This window comes from Pseudopipra pipra, chromosome 8 (assembly GCF_036250125.1).
Source record: "Pseudopipra pipra isolate bDixPip1 chromosome 8, bDixPip1.hap1, whole genome shotgun sequence".
In the NCBI taxonomy this organism is placed as follows: Eukaryota; Metazoa; Chordata; class Aves; order Passeriformes; family Pipridae; genus Pseudopipra; species Pseudopipra pipra.
In genome coordinates, this window is record NC_087556.1 from 34,948,377 (window position 1) to 34,973,098 (window position 24,722).

Consider the following 24,722-nt stretch of genomic DNA (forward strand, 5'->3'; position numbering starts at 1 on the left):
GCTTTAATGCTTCTCTTACATAGCTAATCCTCTGCAGAGGATAACTTACAGGATAAAGAGGTGTGCGAGAATGCTACTTATCGAGCTTATTCTGGTTGCACTTCTAATCACACGTACCTCATCTCCACAAACCCTGCAGGCAAATTCTTCCAGGAGCAGGAAGACGAAAATGTGTTCACTTTTCAGTGCTGGAACATGCTTAAAAACCATCCCATCACCGTATGCCACAGCCTCCAAGTCCTCCAGCAGCCTCATTACGTTTGCCCATGGGATTTGCTGGATCAGGGTCAGAGCATTAAATATTTTGGAGGATTAAGACTATGCTTGAGACTTGAGTGGTTCCAATCCAACATATATATATATTTAGAGAGATATAGACCTAGATATGTGCACATAAGTAGTACATTCTTGTGACCCACAAAGTGTTCCAAGCAGCGACCCATGAAGTGCTTTCTGTGAAGGAATTAATTCGTAAGAGCTGCTGTATCTGGTGCTGAACATGAAATAAGGCAAGTGAAGGACACAAAACAGAGCCATACTTATCTTCAACTTCCAACGAAAAAATTTATTTACAATAGAGAATTTCATTTGTGACATGCATTTTCTTTTTTTTTTTTTTTTTAATATTTTTAATTTTATTTTACAAATCGGCAAATGCAGATAAAGTTTACATTCCTTAAGGCAAGAGTCCCCATGCAAGTAATACATGTTTATATTAAATCCAAAAGACATCCAACATGGGAACTCATGTACAAAGGGAAGGCTAGGATCAGCAATTTGTAATTTCTTAGAGAACTTGACAATCTCCCTGATACAGGAACTTTGAGATCAACTTGCTATGGATTATACTATGAAAATGCAAACAATAGCAAGAAATTCTGATAGTCATCTTAGTACTGCATACAATTAAATCAACTTTATTTAGAAAGAAAATACAGTAGTGCATACGAAAAAGTGAAAATATAACCTGTCCACATAAATGTATGGACATCAGTGTGCCAATGGTCATATTGCACTCAGGATCGAAGTCCAGAAATTTGGTTAAAAGTTAGCTTTTCCCCATTTTGGCAATCAGTTCATCACAAATCTTTGTTAATTCTTCTATCTCTTTATTCTGGAAAATAAAACAGTAAGCATTATTAAAAATATTGCTGCACTAAGATGGGGAGGGTTTTTTTAGCATTATCTAACCATTGGGAGAAGTGTGGGAAAATTAGGCTTCCTCCACTCCTGAGAACAGAATTTCTATACATATAGATATAAATGCATATATAGTACAGCTACATGTTTGTATTCATGGTACAGCTATGTGAATTCAAACAAATGCTTACTTTTTTTTCCAGATACAGCTCCTCTGACTTCAATAAATCCAATTTAGCACCAAAGCAGACAGCTTTAAAACAGTCATTCCAAGCAGACCATAATGATACATAGTGTAAATTTGTTTCTAGGCTGCACTTTTCTGTTTTTTTCATTATTTTCACCCTGTTTTGCAGGGCTCTGAGCAAGGACAAGCTGTACTATGCCAAAGCAAGCTCCCTCGGCTGAGCTAGGGAACACGAGATATAAATAGACATTTCCTACAGACACTTTGGAATTAGCATTGGAATCACAGCTAAAACTAAAAAGGGAAACGAAACCTGCAAGAAGAACTGAAGCAAGGTCTTAAACCCCAGAAGCAAAGCAAACCAAGGGCCTGGACTGCAGAGGTGCACCCTGAGCTCTGGCCGAGGCTGAGCCAGCCCCGAGCACTCGGGGGACTCGGGTCAAACCATCTGCCTCGAGTGCCTGGAGCATGGGGAGGATTTTGTCCCAAAATCTGGGCAGTGCTGCCCTCCCTGAAGCCAGGATACTGCTGGGCCAGCTGGAACTGAGGAGCAGGGCAGACCTGTGGTCTGGTCTGACCTCCAGGAGGAGGTGAATTGCTGTTTACCTTTTGTTCCAGTGTTCTCTCCAAGGCGTCCACTTTCAGCTGCTCTTTACGAAGGCTGGCTTGATACGCTGCTTGCTCCTGCTGAGCTTTGCCTCTCACTTGTGCAATTTCAGCATTGGCTCTGCAAAAACAGAGGGTTTGGTCATGTCAGGTTCTCTACAGGAAAGGGCAGTGGGTGCCAAGGGATGGACTGCACCTTAACAGATGGGTGGAGAGGGCACATCTTTGGCAGTATTCTGAGACTTGTCTCTAGAGACTTCTCTCCACTCCCCCCTCTTGCTCAGCAAAGGCTGAAAAGTCTTTTCCTAATGTCTGTGTTGCTCCCTTCAGATATTTGTGCTGGGGTCACAAATATCACTTAGGCAGAGGTGTTTTATGGCAGTTTGTAAATCTGATCTCCAGTTCAGGGGACTGTACTGGGAGTTCCGAATGTATTTCCAAGAAATGCTTAACTGGTCATTACATGAAAATATAGGAAAAAAAGCTTTAAAAATCAACCAGAGCTGCCTCTCTTAAGCCACAGTCTGATGTTCACTCCTTGACATTAGCTTATCTGTGCACACCTGGTATGATCTTTTGTGTAACTACTGCTCATCATCCTCAGCACAATTGGGCTGATCCTGCTTAGCTAACCAGTGTCAGCAGGGAGAGAGCACCCGACTGCTTCTGCACTGAAAGAGCTGAGCAGCACTGACAGGTTCTGTTCTGCTGATTGATACAGGGGTAATAAGACAGCACAGGGGCAGAGGCAAATCTCTGGGGGCAGGAATACAGGCTGCAGGTGCAAACATCTGAGCTGCAGCCCTCTCTCCACCTCCACAAATCTGGCTAATGGCTTCTTTCTTGATCTTCCGTGGAAAATTTGTTACAGAAACATGAAGACATTTGATAAAAATAGAAATCTAAGGTGTTTTGCACGGTCAGGAGCTGGAAGGAACACCAGCACGTTAGAGAAATTCTCATTATGGAATTTCATTCCACCCTCACGGGGCAGCCTGCACTTTGCATATTGCAGGAGCAGGTCTGGGATGTGAGGTTCAACCACGGGAATCCTCCTGCAGCATCAGCTCCTGGAAAAAGATATGTACAATCCATGCCCCATCCCTGAAAGTGTCCAAGGCCAGGCTGGATGGGATCTGGAGCAATCTGATCTAGTGGGAGGTCTCCCTGCCCATGGTAGGGGGTTGAGACACGATGGTCTCTAAGGTCCCTTTCTGTGATTCTATGAATCAATTACCTGTCCAGTTTTTCCTCAGCGTGAATTTTGAGAGCTTGATACCTCTGCTCTTCCTTCTTTACTCGTGATAAATATTCCTGTGCGCACTTCTTTAACACTTCTTCATTCTTAAAAGAGAAGATGACATTAAATTTAATCCAAGTGGTCAAAATGTAGGGCAGGCACCTATTGGCAGGAGTCACAAACAGCTATTTTAAGGGCTGACACCCCCCCACAGAGGCCATCTGAAGCAATATCACACAATGTAAAAAGCTTTACAGTCCTGTTTGCATTTGATAACTGTCTGTAACCCTTCACTTGAGGACTATATTATGTCATGCACTTTAGACCTTTAGACCTGATGCAGTGCATGTGAATTGGCTGGAAGCACAAGATGTGCCTTCTGTTCAGCAGCACTGGAGCCTGCTCAGCTTTGCCCTTTACAGATGTTAACAAGACTCACCTTCCGAAACCCCTCCAACACTTCTTTCATTTTTTCATATCTCCTGAAAAGATCTGCCAGAGATTTCTCCACTGAGTTCAGATCTGCCAAAGCTTGTTCCTTCTCCACTATCAGCTGCTGAACGGTGTGGTGGGACACAGATTTCTCCCTCTGTTCATCCTCTGTTAGAAAGGAGAGAAGGGGAGGGGAAAAAAGATTTTCAGAAGGGTACCAGTAGTAAGAACACTGATTTCACTGTCATCTACAGTTTCTACTATGCTGGGCTCTATGTTGTGTATCAGTAAGTTTGCACGATGCATAAAAGCCATTTTTATATAAAGACTCAATCCTGTTTTGGATAACAGTTGCTAAAAACAGTGATACTTAAATATTTTGATGTTGGGGGAAAATGTGAATGTATCTCTGTACTGCTGATTTATTTACTCTAAACTTGGCTGTTCCCACGAAAAGGCAGGTGTTGGATTTCCCCTACTTGTCTGAATATCTACTAACTACAGGAAAGGACAGTATGCATATTACCAGCATCGGCAACAAATTATTTGCCATTGCTGATATATGCTTGCTAGCATCTCTTTTATAAAAACAAGGCACTTTATTTAGTGGAATTAACTCCAATTCTTCCCTTGGAAAACCAGTGTTTTGCCAACTCTCGTTTTTAGGATTACTGTAGCATGTGGCAGAAAGGAAATCTAACACTAGACAGCCTTCCTAAGCTCTGGTCTGCAGAAAACATCTGCCAAGATCCTCCCGTGTATAGTTAAATTTGAGCCAGGGATGGTGGGCAGAACACAACAGGAATCCAAATCCATAGAGAAAAGAACTTTTCAAGGGAACTGACCCCATAATAAGTTGGAATATCCATATAACACTGGAAGAACAGGTCTGGCATTGTCTTACAAAATGCTGCATTGTTTCCTTCATATCCTAAAATATAATTCCTGTGTCTGTGTTTTAAGGGCTACTTTGAATGATACTGAAATGAAAACCAACCTGCAAAACACAGCAATTTTATATTAATCCTTTTCCTTCATCTATAACAGAAACTAAAATAAGGTAAGAAGTTCTCCCACATAAGAAGCATTTCAGAATGTACAACTTTTAGTTTAGGCCTTTTTTGTAATATGAAGAACTGAACGAAAGTTTCTTTTTTTTTTTTTTTTTTAATTAAACATTTATAGGGCTGGTCAGCTCCAAATGTCAAAGTTGATACTGTCAATTCCCAATCTGAGACTAATCTCTTCCTTTTGCATATTCAATTTTGCTCTGTGATGCAGAAGATCAAAGGAAACAGAGAAACTCTCAGGACCTGCTTGTAACACCTTTATTTTACTGGTGAACAAACACCTTTGATATGGCAGAACAGAGAAACCCAGAGCCCTGTAATGCCAGATCAGGTTGATATATTTAACATTTCATTAAGAATAAACATTTTCTATTTTCCCTTCCTAAAGACACCCTGCGTTCATCTGTAATGTCAAAATGAATGTATTCTCAATCAAAACAGTAAACAATTTGTTCTCCTGTGTTTATCTTTCTAAATCTGAGAAGCTGTCACCTTGTGTTCCAGCACTAGATTAGTTTTAATCACGCTGGATATTACCCACTGTGAAGCTTAATTCCAAAACACTTACTGGCAGGATCCTGTTCTCTGGCAAAAGTTTTGTCATCACAACTCCAGGCAGGAGAAGGGGTCCTTTTGCATGACCACCTAATGTACTTTAATGTATTTAATTTCACAACCTTACTTTTCCTGCCTGAGGTACTTTAGAAACTTCCTTCTTACTAGTTTTTAGGGCAGGCAGAAAGTTGGTAATTCATGTTGTGCTTTTTCACAACTACTGAGCTCCTCCTCTTCCTCCCAGAGCACTGTGGTGCCCCCTCCTCTCTCCTCAGCTGGATCAGCTCCTCAAACACTCATCCCAAGCCCCACTTCAACTTACACATGGGAAACAGGGGCAAATTATACAGAATCACAGGATGGTTTGGGTTGGAAGGGACATTAAAGCATATCTTGTTCCAACCCCCTGCCATGGGCAGGGACACCTTCCACTAGCCCAGGTTGATCCAAGCCCCGTCCAACTGATGCTCCCAAACCAAAATAGTGAAATACTACAGAAAAGAAAAACTGGCCCTTGGCTGGAGGGGGACTGGAGTTTTATGTGATATTTTCATCAAATCATGGAATGGTTTGGGCTGGAAGGGACCTTTTATTTTCTATAACCACGATTTAGTTTCAATGCCGCTAATAGTCTGCCAGTCAGATCTCAGCTAAGCAGTTACAGATATTTATTTCTCAGGGCATTTATGAGGTCATGTGATTAAGATACTTTAATCAAACTACTTCCATGTCTGCACCACGCACTGTCCATGGCTCACCAACAATAACAGCAGTATGCTCAGGACTAACACTGTCCAAACTGACAGAATCAGAGCACCTCCACAGCAGATCCGCTTTCAGGCTCAGCTCACTATTACTCACATGACTTAATGGGAATGCAGCAAACACAGAACAAAAGCAAAAGTAACTAAAAATGCAAAATGCTGGTGTGAAAGTTGGTGAAAAGCTTTACTTACCAGGCTTGCCTGTTTTGTTTTTGCAAGCAAATAGCAAGAAGCAACGAAAACGGAAGCAAAATAGAAAATCGGGAATTGTTAGGAAAGCAGAAAATAAGTAATGCAACAACCTGTAATGCACAAAGCATAACATCTGTTTGTTTTTCACAAGGAGAGTTTAATAATGTCTTTAAATGTAAAGTATAAGGATACATTTTTAACAGGAAAAAAAAAAACAACCCAACCCAACTTACAAATCCATCAATGGAAAGGAATTGGGATGGGGATTTTGGAGGGGAACTCTGGGTAGCTGTGATCAAGGTGTGTGGAGGATGGGGTGCAGTGAATATTGGGGTTACACAGGCTCTGCTCCACACAGCCACACAGTTGTGAGCTGCAAAACTTGGGCACCAGGCAGCAAAGCAGCAGCACAAGCAGCAGGTTGACCAGGAAAGGTCGGTCTTTTTTTCTCCCCCACTCCTCAGTATAAACTAAAACGTGTTAGGGGTTGAGGCAAGTGTAAGGAAAAAGGAAAAAAAGTTAAAGCACCAGTAAAAATATGCAAAGAGACACTAAGAGTGATGTCTACACTGACAGCTTGCAAGCTCTGGCTGTGCAGTGTCACATAATCACATAAGCTAAGCTGGGTAATATTGGGTCCTATATGTGTATGACAAACCTTCCACAGCCCTTGGAATCAAAGGCAGTTACTGCTTGCAATGCATGTTTTCAGTGCCTTTATAGGCAAATGTAGACAATCATATATAGTTAATACAGAATATTCTCAATGTTCATTATATACACATGCCAACCTACAAAAAGCTCAGTAGGACCTATCGACCCCACTGAATATTCACCAGAGGGACTGGTGAAATTGGCTCACTAGTGCCCTACTAACAGAGCTGCATAAATAGCTCAGAAGGGTTAAATCATAAGTAGAAACAGCACAGGCATTTCTTTTGTAACAAGGCATATTTTGCTTTAGCACTAAGCCATTACTGTGATAACAGGCCAGTGAAGTACATGCAAATAGCACACAGACATATTTCCCTCCACATGTGGCATTTGCATGAGCAAATTCCTGTATCAGAACAGACAGCAGTTTACGAGAAATGGCATGAGAAAGTGGGACAATTAGATCTAAAATTTACATTAAATGCAGGGAGAAGCCTCGCATTTAACACACTACCATGCTGCAGAATTTGCATACTGCTCTAATTAACACGTTTTCTGTGTCACTGCTGTTGGCTCAGTTCCTTTGCAAATGGACAGCAAATGAAATTACTTATAGCCACAGCTCTTAAAAACTTGCCATAGAGCATCTGAAACACTCTGACACTCTGATTGTGAAGTTCAAAGGTCTTTCTGTTTACTCAGTGGTCAATGGCCCTGTGCTTTAATTATCCTTCATTTCTTTGCAACAAGAGGAAGTGGCAGTGGTGGAATGTGCCACGGACACCAAGGCTGTGCCTTTGCCTCAGGACCCCAATTCTGTATCAACTTCCTGTGCTGTGGTCTCAAAATTTGATTTTTTTTTTTTTTTAAATCTGTTTTTCAGAAATAGAATTTGACTTTGTTGTCAAAAAGAAACTTCTGTTGCTAACTGTATGCATATGCTCGGGAAAAAAGGACAGGTCCTGTGTGTGTCCATATGACTGGCCAGGTTCAGGGTATATACCAGAGTATATTTAGTGTAAAGCAAAATTAAATAAGTTCTTTTCATACTCTGGTCACTCCTATTTTAACACTTGCACGATGACAATGACAGACACTATGTCAGAAGGCAGGCAAGTTGGCTCACTTGTACATACAGAAGGCAAAGGAGGCATAACACCATAGAGAATGAAGCCAGGCATATCATTAGTATATATTATTAGATGTTTTATTAATTACTTTATTATAGTTGCCGTTATTGCAAAATTTAGTTACTTAGTTAAAGGCAAAATTTTCCCTTCATTTGAAAGGAGGCTGGGGTGTCTCCCAATGGCTGAGAAATGCAGGAAGGCAGCAAAAATCACCAGTCATTGGTGCTCTTCCCAGCAACTTTGGCCTTGGAGATCCCACAATCCCACAGAGCCATTCCCCTTTCTGGGTAACAGCTCGAGCTGAAGCAGCACAGGGCAGCACAAGCCACTGGTGCTTTCTGTAGCCAGACTAATAAAAAGAGCTTTAGGAATCTTATGAGGAGGCTTTAAAATCACATCCCAGGGGCCAGACCTCCCACGCTGAGGAAGTGCACGAGCCTTGCAACCCTTGGTTTTGAAATGCTACTGCACGTAGCATTTGTGGGGCATGCTGTTAGCAAAGGTGGTTTTTAATTACTGAGAGGCAAAACATGTCATAATCTAGACCTTAAAGGAGACTCCTCTGTCAGTAAGTAACTGGGGAGGTGGATTGGCCACTCATAAACTCCCAGCTGGGATTGGAGTTAATCTTGGTTTTGGTCTGATCGATGCACTTAGCACAGATAATCCCTGTTGTTGTAAAGAGCTAAATTTGGTTATCTGCCACTAAACAGCTGGGAGCGGATGCCTAAGGGGTTTTTAGGTCATTGGAAGTCTCTCCTGGAGAGATCCCCCTGAATTTGGGGCAAAGCATTTGAACATGTTGCCTGTGGGACAGTTTGCTCTGACGCAGAAAGGAAAGCCCTGATCCTGTGTTACCTGAACTGCCCCAGGACCTGCTGGCTGTCAACTGAAGCCCTGATTTTCCTTACACTGCTGTCCTCAGATGCATTCACATTCCCAGCAGCATCAGCAGATGTAGCCAGCATCAAAATGAAGTCCACAGACTTCAACCAGAGAGTACCTTTCAGAGCAGAAACACCTACCTATCATCTGAGCAATCGTCTTCTCATATTCCGAGACTATTTTCCTGTAAGAGGGGAAAAAACAAAAGAAAAGCTTTTGGCAAACAACATAATTGTCGTGTTTACTTAGAAAACAACATTATCAGTAGCTGAACTGTGGTGTTTTAAGAGATACAGAACCCTATCATGCTTTTATATGTTCTTTATTGCCTGAGTAACAAATAAGACTGACAGTTTTAACACTGCACCTGATTTTTAATTCTCCATGGAAATCAATAAAGGTGGGGGAAGGAAAAAGGGATTGCTTTGAAACAAATTCTGTTTTTTGAGTCATGTCCAAAGTACATCACCAATCATAACTTAAACATAAACGTGGTCACACTGGCCTAATTCTAGAATTACAAAGGGCCTGATTTTTCCATTACTTTCTCCCCTCTTCTCCATATTTGTGTTTATTTTAATATGAGCATTAAGTAAACTTTTAATGGGTAGCAAGTAAACTTAACAGGGGTAGAGTTGGCCCTCACTCAAAATATATCCCATCTTCTAAATGAATCTTCTCATGACTAAATGATCCATTTGCACTTAAAAGAATAAGACCAAAATATTCAAACATGTAGCATAAAATCAATCACGTCCCATTTCCCAAATCTGTTTTTGAAGCAGAGGTGGCAAAATGTTACTTTTAAGACCATTTTAACTTCATATATTCACAGTAGGCTTTGAATTTCCTTCTCGAAAAGAGGTTAGCCAAAATAAGCAGATTAAATGTGATTTAGAAAGATGATCCATCCCTTCCCAGAGCCAAATAAAGCTAATGAAATGAGACTAGCTTGATCTGTGCTTTGATTCATGAGCCACGTAGGACTGTCTACAGAAAACAAAAATTACCACACACTTCATCTGAAGTGGATATTCGAAACTGGTGTTTGAATAAATCTCTTTTGAAGTCTTAGCTCGCTTTCACTTGCTCTGTTTTAGAGGTCTGCTGCAGTTGGTGAGGTTACAGAAAGGATGTGGGAAAATCCTGAGACAGAAGTCAGTAAGGAAAAGGAGAAACTTGCAGAGCTCCCAAAAAGTCAAAGCAGTAACCCCAGTACCTCCTGCCCCAAATCTGAATCACAGGCAGAGCTCAGAACCCCTGGGAAGGCCACCTGCCCCAAAGGGCAGCAGCATCTCCCTTGCCCTGGTCCTGCAGAGCACTCAGCAGAGCAGGGGCTCTACCCCTGCGCACTGGGATTTCTCCTTTGAACCATAAATGACACTTTTGAGAGCAAAGACAGCAGCAAGAATTTCCCCCTAAAAGGAAGAGTTTGGTTTCATGTCCAGAGAAGACTACCTCAAAAGCTTGCTGTAAGCAATAAGGATTTTAAAGCCTTGTCATATCCTTGTAACACCAGACACCTTTAGGAAGTTTTATCATCCTAGAAAATGAAGCCAGGGACTCAGGGTAACGAGCACTTCCCAGCCTGAGCAGCACCACAGAGGTTGGCAGTCAAATTAAATCACATTACCTATTTCTTGCTCTTACCAGCTTAGACTAGTGCAAGCAGGCAACACTGCAGTTCCCTGCACTATCCAGCCTCATGAATCAAGTGGCAGCTGTTCAACAGAAGTGGATGCTGCAATGGCACACTGATTTTAATAATATGCAAGGTAGTCAAGTGAAGAATTTGTTCCAGATTCACGTCAAAGGTCTCCTTCAGTCAAACAGCCTAAAAAATGGTCATTGTGGCTGGAGAATGAAAGGATGCTGCCACATCATTACTCTCTGGGAGAGTACATCTAACCCCAGCTTGACATGCTGCACAGGCCTAACTTTTGCTCTTTTAGACATTCAATCAGTCAGTCATTTATTGACTTCCTGAAATTTCATAAGTCATAAACCCACCAAAATCCAGGACCTCAGGGGTCATCTGCTTGACTTCCCTTACTGAGGCACCATAAATATTTCTTGCCTGCCTCTGATTGTGCTCTTGGATTACAGTACAGCCCACCCTAGTTTAGCTCTTTGATACTTCTTGCATATTTAAACCCATTTTGGCTTCTGTTCTCTGGAGTGGAATTTTCTCCAGACTGATGTTTTCCTGGAAACTTAGAGGAATTCAGGATATTCCAGCTAGAGTATCCTGTACTTGGGTAGAAGAGCATTGCTTCTCCTTCTGTGAAAAGTGATGGTTTTGTGCTTGCAACTCAAGATAATCCCTTCACTCCTTCCTTATCATTATGTCACATGTCATTGCTGCATCTCTAATTCACCACACATGGGCTGTTTCAACATTTAATCCTCCAAGAGCAATCTTTCTCTGTACACATATGTGTATTCATCACTTTGTGACAATATCAGTCAGATTATTTTTTTTTCCATCCATGTGTTCCAGGCATGTGCCTGTGAGAATTTTGGCTTAGACAATGGCTTTTTTTTTTTCAAATCAGATTTTATCCAGGGTGCAGACACACAAGCAAATTACTGTAAGGAAGATGAGGGGACAAGACCTATGGAATGCCAGCTGCTCTGTGTCACCCCCCTGCTTCCTCTCCTTCCATGAATAAGCAGGCTCTGGCAGTGCCCAGCAGACACGTGCAGCCCAGCAGCTTCCAGAGAGCAGACCAAACACACACTTGAGTGTGTGCTGCATGCTGAGACATTCTTTACAATTCCCAATTTTGTTCATTCCTTGCTTTGCTCCCTTGGTCTGACTGCTTGCAGCCGCTCCTTTCTCCTCCTCCTTAAGCATTTGAGGGCTATGCCAGGGTTTTGTCTCCTTTCCCAACAGAGAGCAAGAGAGGCGAGAGAACTCAGCTGGGCACTGGGAGATGGTAAAAAAGAAATAAAGGGGCTGCCCTTGCCTTTTGCAGATGCTTCTCTTAAGATGCTTTGGCTCAGAGCCCCGTGCTGCCACAATTCCAATCTGCCATGTGTGACTCCTGGCACTCGTGCTAACGTTTGCTGAGCTCTGCACTGCAGTTCCCTTCTTCTCTCACTCCCTAAGTACAGTTTTCCTGGATACAAGCAGCAAGTGCTTATGTAGGTCAGCACTAGACACAGCATGTTGGCTTAACTTTTAAATCACCGAGAGGTTTCATTTTGGGGAAGAAGCTGGTGCTAGAACAGAAGGGATTTTGAAGAAAATTCAGTCTTGGAAGAGACTGTATAAATTATTACTTAAAAGAAGGATGCTAAAATAATCTGACAGTTCCCTTTTATTTATGAGTTATGAGGGGGAATATTTTTTTCTGGTTTTTGAAGGTAGAAAAGAATAGGCTTTAAAGACTCCATGAAGTATTATTTTCATACATTCTCTTTTGCAACTGATGACTTTCTCAGATTCAGATCAATGAGCAGGCCAAGCTCATTGGTCCTTCTTATGGTCTTACCAACTGTAAAAAAAAGAAAGGCTGAACCTTTCAACTGGCTAAATGAGCTACATCAGTGATTCTTGGAGCAGCACCGCTCACCTGATCCACTACAGGGATTTTGGTGTCATCTTTGCAAGTGGTAGGACCCAGGTTGGGAAGAAAGGTCAAAACATGTTCCAGGATACAGATATTTAATGTAACAGAGGCAGGTTTGCAAGGAGAAGCAGAATAGAACAGATACAACCACAACAAACTGAAAAGCTCAGGGTCCTTCTGTCAGTTTTCAATTATTACCCTGGACAGGGTTGCCCACCATACAGAGTAAAGACAAAGTATCAGTTTAGGATCAATTCAAAGCCTGCAGGTAAAAATAACGAAACAAATTCATATACCCAAAACAGCAGTAGGACCATGGTATTCTGTGTTCTAACCACAGGCTGAAATGAGATTTTCTGTCTCATTTTATTAGCCGGGGAAAAGTTAATAACCCACCTCATTTCCATCACTTCCCTTCTGCTTTCTTCATATTTCTCTTTCCACTCAGATACTTCTCTTTCCTTGGCCACAATCTGAAACAGAGAAAACAAAGGAAAAAACCCCACATCATTAAAACCACGTGATTCATTAAAGAGGAAATCAAACTGTCCAATATTTGTTTAATATCAAATCCTAGTTAACAGGGGTAGAGTCTTCAAGTGGATAATGGGTTCAAATATAAGCAACCCCTAGTGGTGTTTTTCAGACTACAAGGTGCAATTAAAATGTTTGGATGTGAAATCATACTCCAGCTTTGAGACATTAACTTAGAAAAGCAGTTGTAATGTTCTTGTTTCATTTTTTTATTCCTCACTATAACAAGGACACTTTCCAAGGAATACTGTATGACCCCACACTGTGTCTGATTTAACCTGGTGCCGAACCTGAAATGCCTCTGTACATGGGTTTGGTCCCTCAGTTTGTCTTCTTTGTGCATCTTTAGGGCTGTCCATGACATTTTATACCCCAAGGACTGTGTTCCTTTGTGTACTTTTCATTCACACAATTCACCATCAAGTTTGGAATACTCTAATACTGGACTGCACCCACGTCTAATTGTTATCATTAGCCAGACTGATAATAAAACACATAATTTTATTCCTACTTCTAGCATCTTACTATTTTTCTATAATTATACAGCAGTGCCAAGAGGCAGAGAGTACACCTGAGGTTAAAAGAAATAAAGGTTTATTTTCCTATAACATCTGCTCTTCACTTATGTGAGACAAGTAAAACTTGCAGCGTGGCAGCCTTTGCTTTAGCACGGCTGAGGATGGTTTCAGGAGCAGAACAAGCGCTCATAAAACAAATCATTCAGGAGAAAAAGGGACAGGAGGGAACCACGAGGGGCAGGTATTTCCTTCTACAAATCCTGGAGAAAATTACCTCTGCTCTGGCGAGTCGTAGTGCTGAGTCTAAGTCCTGCTGGGGGTAGAGAAGAGCCGTGGTGCTTTCCGCATCCGAGGCGCCGATCCGGGAGTAGAGTGCACTTTTAGAGATGGAAACATCTGCTGGGATAGCAGGTTCTCTCTGTGTGTTTGGGTTTTTTTTTTTTAAATACAAAGAAATGAACCATTAAATAAGTGTTTAGCTCACATGTTTTCTGGGTGTAGTGCGAGGCACCAGGGTCCTGAGCTGGGGGCTAGAGTTCTGTGCACCTCTAAATTGTGACAGCAATAACACAGACAAGGAACCTCGAGTTCAGAAATCCTAAAATATACATTTTAAGATCCATAGGAAGTGCCAAGAGAGTCGTATTACCCTTACAGAGAGAAAATAAAAACAGTACTTTGTCATCAATATTTTAAGGTATTATATTAGAAAATTTACGACTCTCTGGTGCAGGATTTCATCAAAACGTCCACAAGAAATGCACATCAGCAGAGGAAATTAGAATTGGAGGCAGAGAGCTTGTTAAGGAGAATTCTCCTTCCATAAAAATAAATCAAGAAACCAGAAGCAAGAGGACAGCTCACTTTCCTGGGTCTGACCTGCCAATACAGTGCATCTATCATAAACAATATCACATAAAAAGTGTGAATACACAAGTGATGTTGTTGCCCCACTAGTGTTTAGCATGCAATTAGTACGTTATATGAGGCTTTTTTTGCAGCTGTCAATTTTGCTCATGTCAGCAGCCCAGGTTAACAGGGGAGGAGAGTAGCATGTGAAATGAGGAGAGCAAAGAACAAACAACTCAAGACAGCACATTAAATCCAAGGAGGTTATAAAAGATAGTTCACAGAATCCCAGAATGGTTTGGGGTTGGAAGAGACCTTAAAGCTCATCTCATTCCACTCCCTGCCATGGGCAGGGACACCTTCCACTAGCCCAGGTAGCTCCAAGTCCCCTCCAACCTGGCCTTGGACACTTCCAGGGATGGGGCAGCCACAGCTTCTCTGGGCACTGCCAAGCCCAGCCCCAAGTCCACATGTAGCCACAGAGAGGGCTGGACTATGGCCCAACTGGACCATGGGTGGGGAGGAAAGTTAGGTTGATCAATGCCCTTTTCCATCCACTGATGGAAATGGATATTCACATCCAGCTTTTCTGGTGCAGCACTTCCTTACCAGTGAAAAGGGGATAATGTGTTTTTCCAGTTTACTTGTTACAGTGTACTTGTTACCTTTGTGCATAAAACAACATATTCTGTTCCTTCAAGTTCACTACTGCAGTACCTTAGTCTTTAGGCTTATGTGCAGCAACTAAGAGTAGTAATCAAGAGTTTTTAAAATTATTTTTTACATAAAAGAGAGGAAAAATTATTTTCTTTTATTTTATCGTAAAAGAGGGGGGTTTTGTTTGGGTTTTTTTTGTTGTTGTTGTTGGTTTGGGGTTTTGGGGGGTTTTTGTTTGTTTGGTTTGGTTTTGTGTTTTGTTTGGTTTGTGTTTTGTTTGTTTCTTTTGGTTTGTTTTTTTTTGTTTTGGGTTTTTTTTGTTTGGTTTTAGTTGTTTTGTTTGTTTCTTAAGTAAAATAGCAGAGTCACACTCTACTGCCTGAAGCACAGGAATGTGAAAGTGAGTACATAATGTCTGGATCAAGGTTCAGTCCTCATTAATTTCAACATCACATGTTCTTGTTCCAACACAGCTAGAGGAAATTTTGCCAGATGCTATTCCACTAAACATTCGCTTCCTCACAGTTCTTCTTGCCCAGCTTAGAATCACAGAAAGGTTCCAAACCCACTATTAATTTTGTTGCAATCCCTTCTGAGTTCTCATATCACACCTGACTGAAGAAGCTACACCAGAAATTATATACAATCTTCACTCAAGATAAACACAGGACCAGATGTTCTGGATGTCACATCTGTAGACAACATGAAGAAACCACACTAGTAACGTTAAAAGACTAGGCAAGAAAATTTAATTAGAGCAAGAATAAGCTCAAGAGTACTTATAGAACACCACACTGAATCTTCCTTTATATGAGACTCTCACTAATTTAGAATTATATTATATTAGAATTCTATGATTCTAATTTGCTTTATATTTTTAAACAAGAGCCAATTGGCTCTTACTTGTAGGATTTATGGAGGAGGCCATCCCTTCTCTTTTTTGCTGCATTTTAAATGAACACCCAAAATAATCATCAATTCCAGCATAATTAGGAGGTGCAACCTCAAATCCAGCGGGTTTTCCTACCAGAGGAAAAAGCACCCCAAGATCTATTAAAATTGCATAGCCTGTGCCCTTGAAAGTATTTCCCAATGTACAACAACTATGTAGGGAAAAATACACCTGGGACACAAGCTCAGACATCTCTGTAAATGCATAAATACAAAACTGCCTGGTGCTGTCCACAAATCTGAGTAAAGGTAAAACATTCAGCAAATAAGACCACTGCTGCCTCAACTCAGTATCCCATGTTCAAAAAAAATGTACTTCAGTCCCCCCTCAAACACAAGGCAAGAATAACTGAGAGATAAAAAAGAGTCATTAGCTCATCAAAGCTGTCCCCCAAACAAAGGCCCTCCTTCAGATCGATCTGCTGAACTGCATGTATCACATTTCAAAAGCCTCCTGCAGCTTAATTTGCTGGATCTCATAAAGAGATTGCTGGAAAATATCAATTGTGGCAAAAGAAACACAATTGTGGCAAAAGAAACACAAATTTCCTCAAGCTCCTGTAAAAATGTGTCAAAGTAACTGCCAGGATGATGACAATTTTAGAGAAAAAATAAATGAAAGCATTTAGTATTTATTTAATATTTAATTATTTTTATATAGTGCTCAACACCTCACTAATGTAATTATGTTTTCTCTAGTTGCATTTGAGTAAATTGTACAAAACAATATCAATAATGACAAACAAATGACTATAAAAACTTTCAAAAATGACTATAAAAACTCTTGGAATTTAACCACTGAGCAGAAATGCTTTGTGGTAGTGGTCCAATCAGTATTGCCCTAACTCTGGAAACACTTCACATGAGTCACAACTGGGCTCTCTGTCAGGAGTAACCAGTCAAAGTCCTCATGGTTTGACTTCAAAAGCCATTTTTACACAGCTCCTAACTGATGTGTGTAACTCAGCAACTGTTATTTGCTGCCTTGAAACATTCCTATCCTGAGAAAATACTATAACCCGACCAACAGGATGATGGTATTCCCAAAAATAACCCAATAATAATGCTTTAAGTTCAACAGCTAATTGCTGAGAAGGTAAGCAGTTAATTGGGGTAATAATCAGCGTGGGGATTTGTAAGTCACTAAACCTTGCACAGAAAGATTAGAGTCTTCAGGGGAATTACTACTAAATGTAGGTCACTGCAATCTTAGTGTAAATATTTGAGAGCCCAACACGATTCTTCTCCTCTTCCCAGCACCTTTCACAGAAACCAGATATCTGACCAGAAAGGGAATAAATGCACACCCATTAACCAGCTGCACTTGTCTCACACACTTCTAGGAGGTCAAAGTGAAAGAAAATGGAGAAATGGAATGAAAATGAACACTGGCTTTTATCATACAAGGCAAATATGTATTCAGCCCTGCTGAAAATGAGCTTGCCCTCTCCAAGCCCTGAAATACAGGTCGGGTGTGTATCGAATGATCGACCCTTTAACTTATTGATGTGTCTGCAGGCAGGTCAGTGGAGGCAAAGCAACACCTACTTGTGCTTGCAAATATATGGAAAGGCAAGGAAAATCCCAGCATGAGTTTTCAGCTTGTAAAGTTTTACTAGAAACCGTGGTGCTCCTGTTTGAAGCAAATGTTCCTCCTGCACTCCCACAAGAACCCCCCAAAGCCGTGGTGCATTAATCCCACTTGTGCTGGTGCCTTTCCTTTCTTGGGATCCTGTTTCAACACCCAACTCCCATCACCTCAGCATCCCTGGGGTGGTGGATACAAACCCTATTCAAGCTGCACCCGTAAGAAAATGGCCACAGGACACCCAAATGGAGACTGTTCAATAGGAAAGTGTTAATTTACCTCAGTGCTGGAAGACAGAAGTATTTAGCAATGCAAAAGCAGGTCACTAGTCCTAGTGTTGAAGTCCATGACAAGAAATTTGGGAGCAGCCAAATAACTTCCCTCTGCCTGAGAACAACAAGCTGCACATTCTCATTCCTGTGCTAGCACAAAGTGGTGATATTTAATCTTTTTTTTGGGTGACCTAATTAGCCATAATAAGTACTTCTGTCTTTATTTACCAACCTATTCTTGTTACCCACCCTGTAAGGTTTAGCAAATGTTAAATGTAATTATACAACACCAAGAAAGGAATGGAGGCCAGACATCCAGAAGGGAATTCTGCCAGTTAGCATCCAAATTTAAGTCACTGCAGTCATCTGATGGATTCTGTTCTACTTAATGCAGGCCATCAGTCACTGCAGGTCACAAGGGATGCCGTGGTAGGCTAATTTAAAACTCCCAACCTCCTACTGGAATAGCAAAGTTATACAAGGACAAAAGTCTTTCCCAGACTAACGTGACACCCAGGGTGTTTGTGTACAAACATTCCTGCCACTGGACCAACGTGGGGCTTTGTGAACACCAAACTGCTGCTGATTCTCTGTCAGAGGGGAGAGGTTTGCCTATTTTTCTCTGCTTGTCTCTGCTTATCATTTTTGCTATCTTTATTACACAGATTAATGGCCTTTTCTAAACAAATCACATGAAATCCATTCCATATGTCTAAGTCCTGAGGGGTTCATAAACTTGTTCTGGATAAAAGACAATGCTGTGATGATGTTAAAAAGTATCTTTAAAATGCAAGACCATATGATCAAATACATCCTACCACATTTCTGCAGCTCAGAATCTTCCCTGAGTAACACACAAGTATTCACAAACACACAAATCCATTCTCTTCAGTCTAAAAGAGCGTAATTTGTGAGTTTCTGAATTGTTGGCTGGTAGCAAAAATGCAGATTTTTAATGAGAGTTTTTTGTATAACCCATGAAGAGCATCCATGAATTTATTATGTGTTTCACCTCGAGTGTTTCCTGGATGCTGCATGTCACAGCAAAGTGCTGGGAGGACAAGGCTGAGAGAGAATAAGGAGGCAGAGAGGATCTAGAGAGGATCCCACCTCATTCTCTTCCAACCCCTGCCACTCAGGGCAGCAGAGCCAGGGGACACCATCACACACAGGCTGCTACTCACACAGGAAAATGTTGATTTATTGCCCCCCTCCTTTGTTCTTTATGTTCCTTATTAGAAGTTTAAGCTTGGTTAGTCCTTCCAATGAAGACAACAGCATGTCTTTCTTCATTAAATAAAAGATTATAGCCACATGCTTTAAAATACCCCTCAACCTGGGAGCAATGCATTTACCTCAGTAATTGTATGTGCACCACGGAAACAGCTGGCTGCTGGGTTTAATATTTAAGGTAAGTGAAATAAATCAAATGTAATAATTATCTTTTCACAAAAGAACAGTTAACCTTAAAAAAAAATCTTTGCTTTTATGAACTAACCACTTAACCACTGATCTTTAAAGCACCAAGAAATTCCATCCTATAACCAGCCCAAATGTAGTTATGATGCAATAAACTCTAGACAATTTAGATCTGGGAAAAAAAAACGTTCAACTGACTTATTAATGGACAGTATAAGAAGAGGAAGGTCACTGGAGAAGGACATGTCAGAAGAACAGTTGGAATAAAATGTCTCACTGTAGCAGGATGCTGTCACCCCCTCAGCACCCCATTCTGCTGATACCACTTCTCAAGAAACCCACCAACATTTCTGGACTGACTTTTTTGTTAAAAGTACCGTGAAGGGCATCATAAACCAGCTGTGCACCTGGCTAACCACCAAACCCAGCACATCAGAGGGAATCTTCCCAGCCCTTTCCAAACACAGTGAGTTCCACGTGCGCCCCTAGAGCAGTGCAAAGCCTCACTCGGAGGCAGAACTAGCCAGGATGATCTGGAAGTAGCAGTAAAAAAAAAAAAAAAAAAAAGACTTAGATCTTCATGTATAAAGACACATTGTGTTGAGGGGCCTTTTTTCCTTGGGAACTCTATATAGCCCTTCCAACCCTGCTGCAGTCCCTTTCTTCGGATGCCTGAGGGCGAGGTCGGCTGAATTTCTCATTTCTAAACTTCCAAGGGTCAAAAGGTGTCTGAATTCAAGCTGAAAATACCAGCAAAAGACAAAATGTCCCTACAGTCAAAGCAGGCTTGGTATTCTTTGCCATCAAATATTTTAGGACAAGTCTTGCTGCAGAGAAGTGACAAATGGGTCACAGAACTGCCACCTGGATTGCAGAACCCTGCGAAAGGGATGCGGCTCCTCCTCGCCTCCAGAGGTCTGTGGTTAGTGTGGGTGTGAGTGGGGCAGCGTTTCTGTGGGCAGCACATGCTTTGGTGCCACACCAGGGTGTGCCCAGCTCAGCACTGCACCCAGGGAGCCTCGGCCCCCTCGTTAGAGGAGAAGCAGCACTCGGATCCTCAGTCTGTGCACACTCACACACGCAGGGCAGGCACAAACCAGGTACCTTGGAGCGGAGGGAAGACAGGGCAATCTGCCTGGCTAACTTCAGGGCTTCTATCCTCATGGCAGCAAACTCTAACTCCTCCTGTCAGGTGTTTGGTTGTGAGTAACCCACGGGGAAAAAAACGGATTAAGAACAAGGTAAAAATGTTTTTAACACATTCAAAGATGGAGTGTTATATTTTAGTGTGTATTCCTGACAATTCCTGGGTGATGACCACACCCCAAATTCCTTTCATTGATTCCTTTCATTTTGTACCCAGTACAAAACTCTAGGTGTTGGTTAGTTTTGAGGTAGCTGTATAGAGAAATAATTTTTATTAGGTGATCAGTATGAACAATGCTTTCAGTAAAATAAATGTTTTCTGAAGCTAAAGGTGTTTTTTTCACAGACTCCTCTCCCTTGGTTTCCATTTTATGTGAATTTATGCCAGCTGCTGGTCTCAATTCAATCTTTGCTGTTTTAAAATCTCACTGAAATAGTCTAGAAAATACATCCTGACACACAAGAACTGGTCTAAAGATCAATTTGCTTCTCCTAGAAGAAGCCATGCCAAATTCTGCATTACAGATTATTAGAAAAACAAAGCCTGATATTCACTTCAGTAGAATTAGATCCTAAATCTCAAAAAGTAAGTCTGTGCATATAAACATACTAAGGCCAGGTATGAAGACAACTCTCTATATATCAAGTCCTGTGTTCAAGCTTAAAAAAATTTGCCTTATAAAGATTTCTGCAAAATACAGGTACAGGATAGCTGTTGGTGAAATGTAAGTTTATGCATTATATGAGTTAATTGAAAATATCTCTGTTCCTTAAGTTCTTGAAAGGCCAAAGTTACTTTGGAAAAGATCAAATACCTATTTTAATTCTTTTCCACTTCCCTTCCAAGCCTCCCCCACCCCCTTCAGATAAGGTAAAGCATTGCTCTACCTGCGTACAGACAAACATAAAGAAAAGTGATATTGATAATTCTGCTACAAACCTGAAGTTTCTGAGCAAATACTGGGGGGTTCTTTTCTGCTAAGTCAGGATCTAGATATTCAGGCTGATCACATATTGAGGTTTTCTTAGATATCCTATTGAGAAGAGCATCAGCAGAGACAAAGGAGTCTTCAGGAGATGTCTGAAGGGTAAGGAGGGTATAGAATAAGCAACAGAGATTCTGCCCAAGTAGTTCAGGCCAAAAAAATCTTTGATTTCTCATAATTTTATGCCCCACCGAAGACCGTGTCCGAATACACAATTCACAGGTGTGACACACAAACATCAACAACAACTATTCCTAATTTAAAAGCCGAGTAAATTTTCCAAGACTAACACGAAACAAGTGGCATCAGGACCTCTAAAGCCACGTCTCTCAAACCATGGACAGCCCACCCTCGACACTTCTGCAATTGTTTTCAAACAGTGACCACAGTGACCACCCCTGCTTGCTGGGGATAAACTAAGTTGTGTTCACAATTTTAATGCTACCAGGATGAATACACAATATCTGGGTGGAAGAATTAGAATGACGCAAAGAAGACCACTGGGACTTGAGTTCTCAAGACTTCCTGCGGTGAAAAAAGTATTCAAACTCTTAAAAACGTGTTTTGTGAGATGGTAGCAAAAGCAGCATTAATATAAATTAAAATTCACTAATTAAGTGACCTGCAGTATTTTTTGACTCCTCAGTAAACGTACTGTCATGTAGTTTAGCATTTCTAGTCCTGTTGGCATTTGTGAAACAAGTTTGCCTGGAAAAGTGGAGGCCTTGAGGGAACCCTCATGAATTTAAGAACCAGTGCTCTTAAGTCTGTAATGCAGCACAGGTTGCAAGCAAGGAAGGGCTCACCACTAATTCAAATACTACCCAGAGAAGACACTGAAAAAAAAGTGACTTAACTGGAAGCTGGAATGAGTTCTAATGATCAAGAAAGTGAATTTTGTATTATCAGCATTAGGAAACAACAATATCCTTAACAGTTTAAATGAAAACATGAAAGGACATCTGTTCTTTACCAAAAAAATTTGAAATTTCACAGTACACATAACAGAACAAATCATGTCTCTATGTTTACATAAAATCCATTACTTTATACATAAAATATTGTTTCAAATATTAGGTTAAAGCACAGTGTAAAAAGGCCTGTGTGAGAGAAAAGGCACTTCAAAGTATCAGCTTGGAATAAGTCACCACAAGGACGTGTTAAGGGATGGTGATAATTCAGAAAATTCCCCTGAATTCCATCAGTTCCAATAACCTCCCTCCCTCATTTGGGTCCTGCCACGTGCTGCTACCAAGATCTTTAAGTATCAGGTTGAGTTTCACTCTACAATCAAGATCCACCTGTGCTGCCTCTTACATGACACGGGAAATCTCTGCAGGAAAATGATTCCCAAACTCTTATCATAAACTACTTACTATTTCAATAGCCTCTGGAGTTGTCCCCAGAGTCATAGGTTCTAGGTCCTTCTGCTTGGACTTGTCAGCTGACTGCAGGTGAGCCTCTTGGCTGGCAGCAAGGACTCGGGAAGCTGGATGTTGGATTTTCATTCCAGAGGATTGCTGGGCTTCAGGGTCTTCAAAACTTGACCTGGAAAAAGATTGTGCACTTGTTTTCAGGGTGGAGCACAAGGCCTTTACAATTCTGCTTCTGGTAAAAGCTAACCAAGTCCTCTTCCTCACTTCCATGTGTATGTGTGTGTGTATATACATATATATATATATACATACACACATATATTGTTTCAACTCAATTTTACAAACCATTATACCTCATAACACCCTGCAATATCCTTTCAGAGCAACGCACCTAAATAAAATATTAAATAAAACCAGTTCCATCAGAAATGTTACCCACATTCCTTAAATATTTCTCACTTGCCTTTTTACCCCTTTCTCATCTCTCCCAACAAACAACCTTTACCAAAAAGAACAAGATGTCCTCAACGAGCAAAATTATTGGAAGTAAACACAACTCCCACATCCTCTTCTTATGAACAGGAGTCCTTGTTCAGAAAAATGTATCCAGGAAAAGCCAAGTGAAAAATTGCAATTAGGAGATTTCTAGATTAACATGAAAATGAACTCACTATCTGAGGAAAAAAACTGTAAGTAGGAAGCCACTGTCCAGTGAAACAGTTGCCACTGCGACTCTATTTGGTAAGATACGAAGGAGAAATGTATGTCCTTATTCATGTCCTTATTCCTGCCCATTGCAAAACTTCTGTTATCTTTGCCCTCTATTCTCTATCATATGTGTACACAGATGGGAATCTATTTTTAAACAAACAACTTGGCAACACAGAGGCAGAGGGAGGAAGACTGGCCTGTGTACGTGCTCTGCTGGTAACCCAGCTCCCAGTGACATACCCTGAGCACGGAGTTGTGGAATCAGACAATCTGATGGGAGGTGATTTGACTGGGCTCTCCTGCTGTGCATCAAACATTAGGTACAAAGATTGTTTCTTCGGGGTGCTATCATCCTGCTGGCAAACAGGAAAAGAGAAACTCATTAAGCAATCCAACCGTTCCCCATTAGAGCTAATTCGGGTCACTGAAACCTTAAATGACCAAATGACTTGACAGAAAACTAATAATATAGGACTGTAATGCTGATGCTGAGATGATCCCTTTCAGGAAGAAACCATTAAAGAACAAAGGGCTGTTACAAAGAGCGAGCTGAACAGCTCACTCTTTGTAGTGGCTCCTCTTCTCCCACTTTGGGGTTAATCAGATTTCTAGTCCTGTCAGGCAGGAGGTATCCCCTGGCTGAGAGTGTTACTAAAATATTCATTGAAAATTCTCGTTGGTTTAAGCACCTGACATACATGCCTGATTTTTCTAACTACCCCACTGGATATGCCCTCGTGGGATCTAGTCCAGCTATCGAATCCATGGATTAAAAAGAAGCAAGGCAAAACAACTGATAATGTACAGCACTGCATTCCATACTTCACATTAATTCTGTATTCTCTCCTGATTCCCTCCAGCTTCTTTAAAGTTTTACTCTCAGTTGCTTAAAATAGTTCAATAGCTGGTGTAGGCAGCTCTGCACTGCTGGAAATACTGATGTGCTTTTAATCTGCAGAAAGAACTACTATGATGCCAGCCTAAGAATTAAATAATAAAATGGAACAAGTTTTACAGGATGCAGGACAACAAAGCACATGCAATTTACTCCAGTTATGCCAATTTAAAGGAACTGGTTTTTGCAAATCTCCTGCAGGCACATTATAATTAATTTAAGGGGTAGTGGGGCTGATGGCATTATCAGGATAGTACATTATGACAAGGGAATGCAAATGAATCAAAATGGAAGTGAGAACTTACAGGCACAGAGGAGCCTATTTTCTCCATATATTCTATTTCATATGAGTTGCCATATTCCAATTCTGCAACAGAAACAAAAAAAGAG

The 24,722-nt window shown here is 41.1% G+C and overlaps 1 protein-coding gene across 11 annotated transcripts in view; it reads right to left on the bottom strand.

The window, feature by feature from the left end:
- Positions 1–539: 539 nt before the first annotated feature.
- The window catches only part of TACC2 (transforming acidic coiled-coil containing protein 2), a 120,484-nt gene continuing 96,301 nt past the window's right edge, over positions 540–24,722 (bottom strand). For 4 of the 11 annotated variants that reach the window (XM_064663619.1, XM_064663616.1, XM_064663615.1 and 1 more), the window contains 12 exons: positions 24,638–24,699; positions 23,678–23,793; positions 22,727–22,898; positions 21,305–21,445; positions 20,323–20,403; positions 13,757–13,900; positions 12,827–12,903; positions 8,996–9,039; positions 3,613–3,773; positions 3,171–3,277; positions 1,934–2,054; positions 540–1,114 (listed from right to left, as the gene is read on the bottom strand). In XM_064663619.1, the coding sequence (XP_064519689.1) occupies positions 1,049–1,114; positions 1,934–2,054; positions 3,171–3,277; positions 3,613–3,773; positions 8,996–9,039; positions 12,827–12,903; positions 13,757–13,900; positions 20,323–20,403; positions 21,305–21,445; positions 22,727–22,898; positions 23,678–23,793; positions 24,638–24,699 (1,292 nt within the window). In that variant the 3' untranslated portion in view covers positions 540–1,048. The other 7 variants (XM_064663618.1, XM_064663617.1, XM_064663620.1 and 4 more) reach the window with 5 other exon arrangements.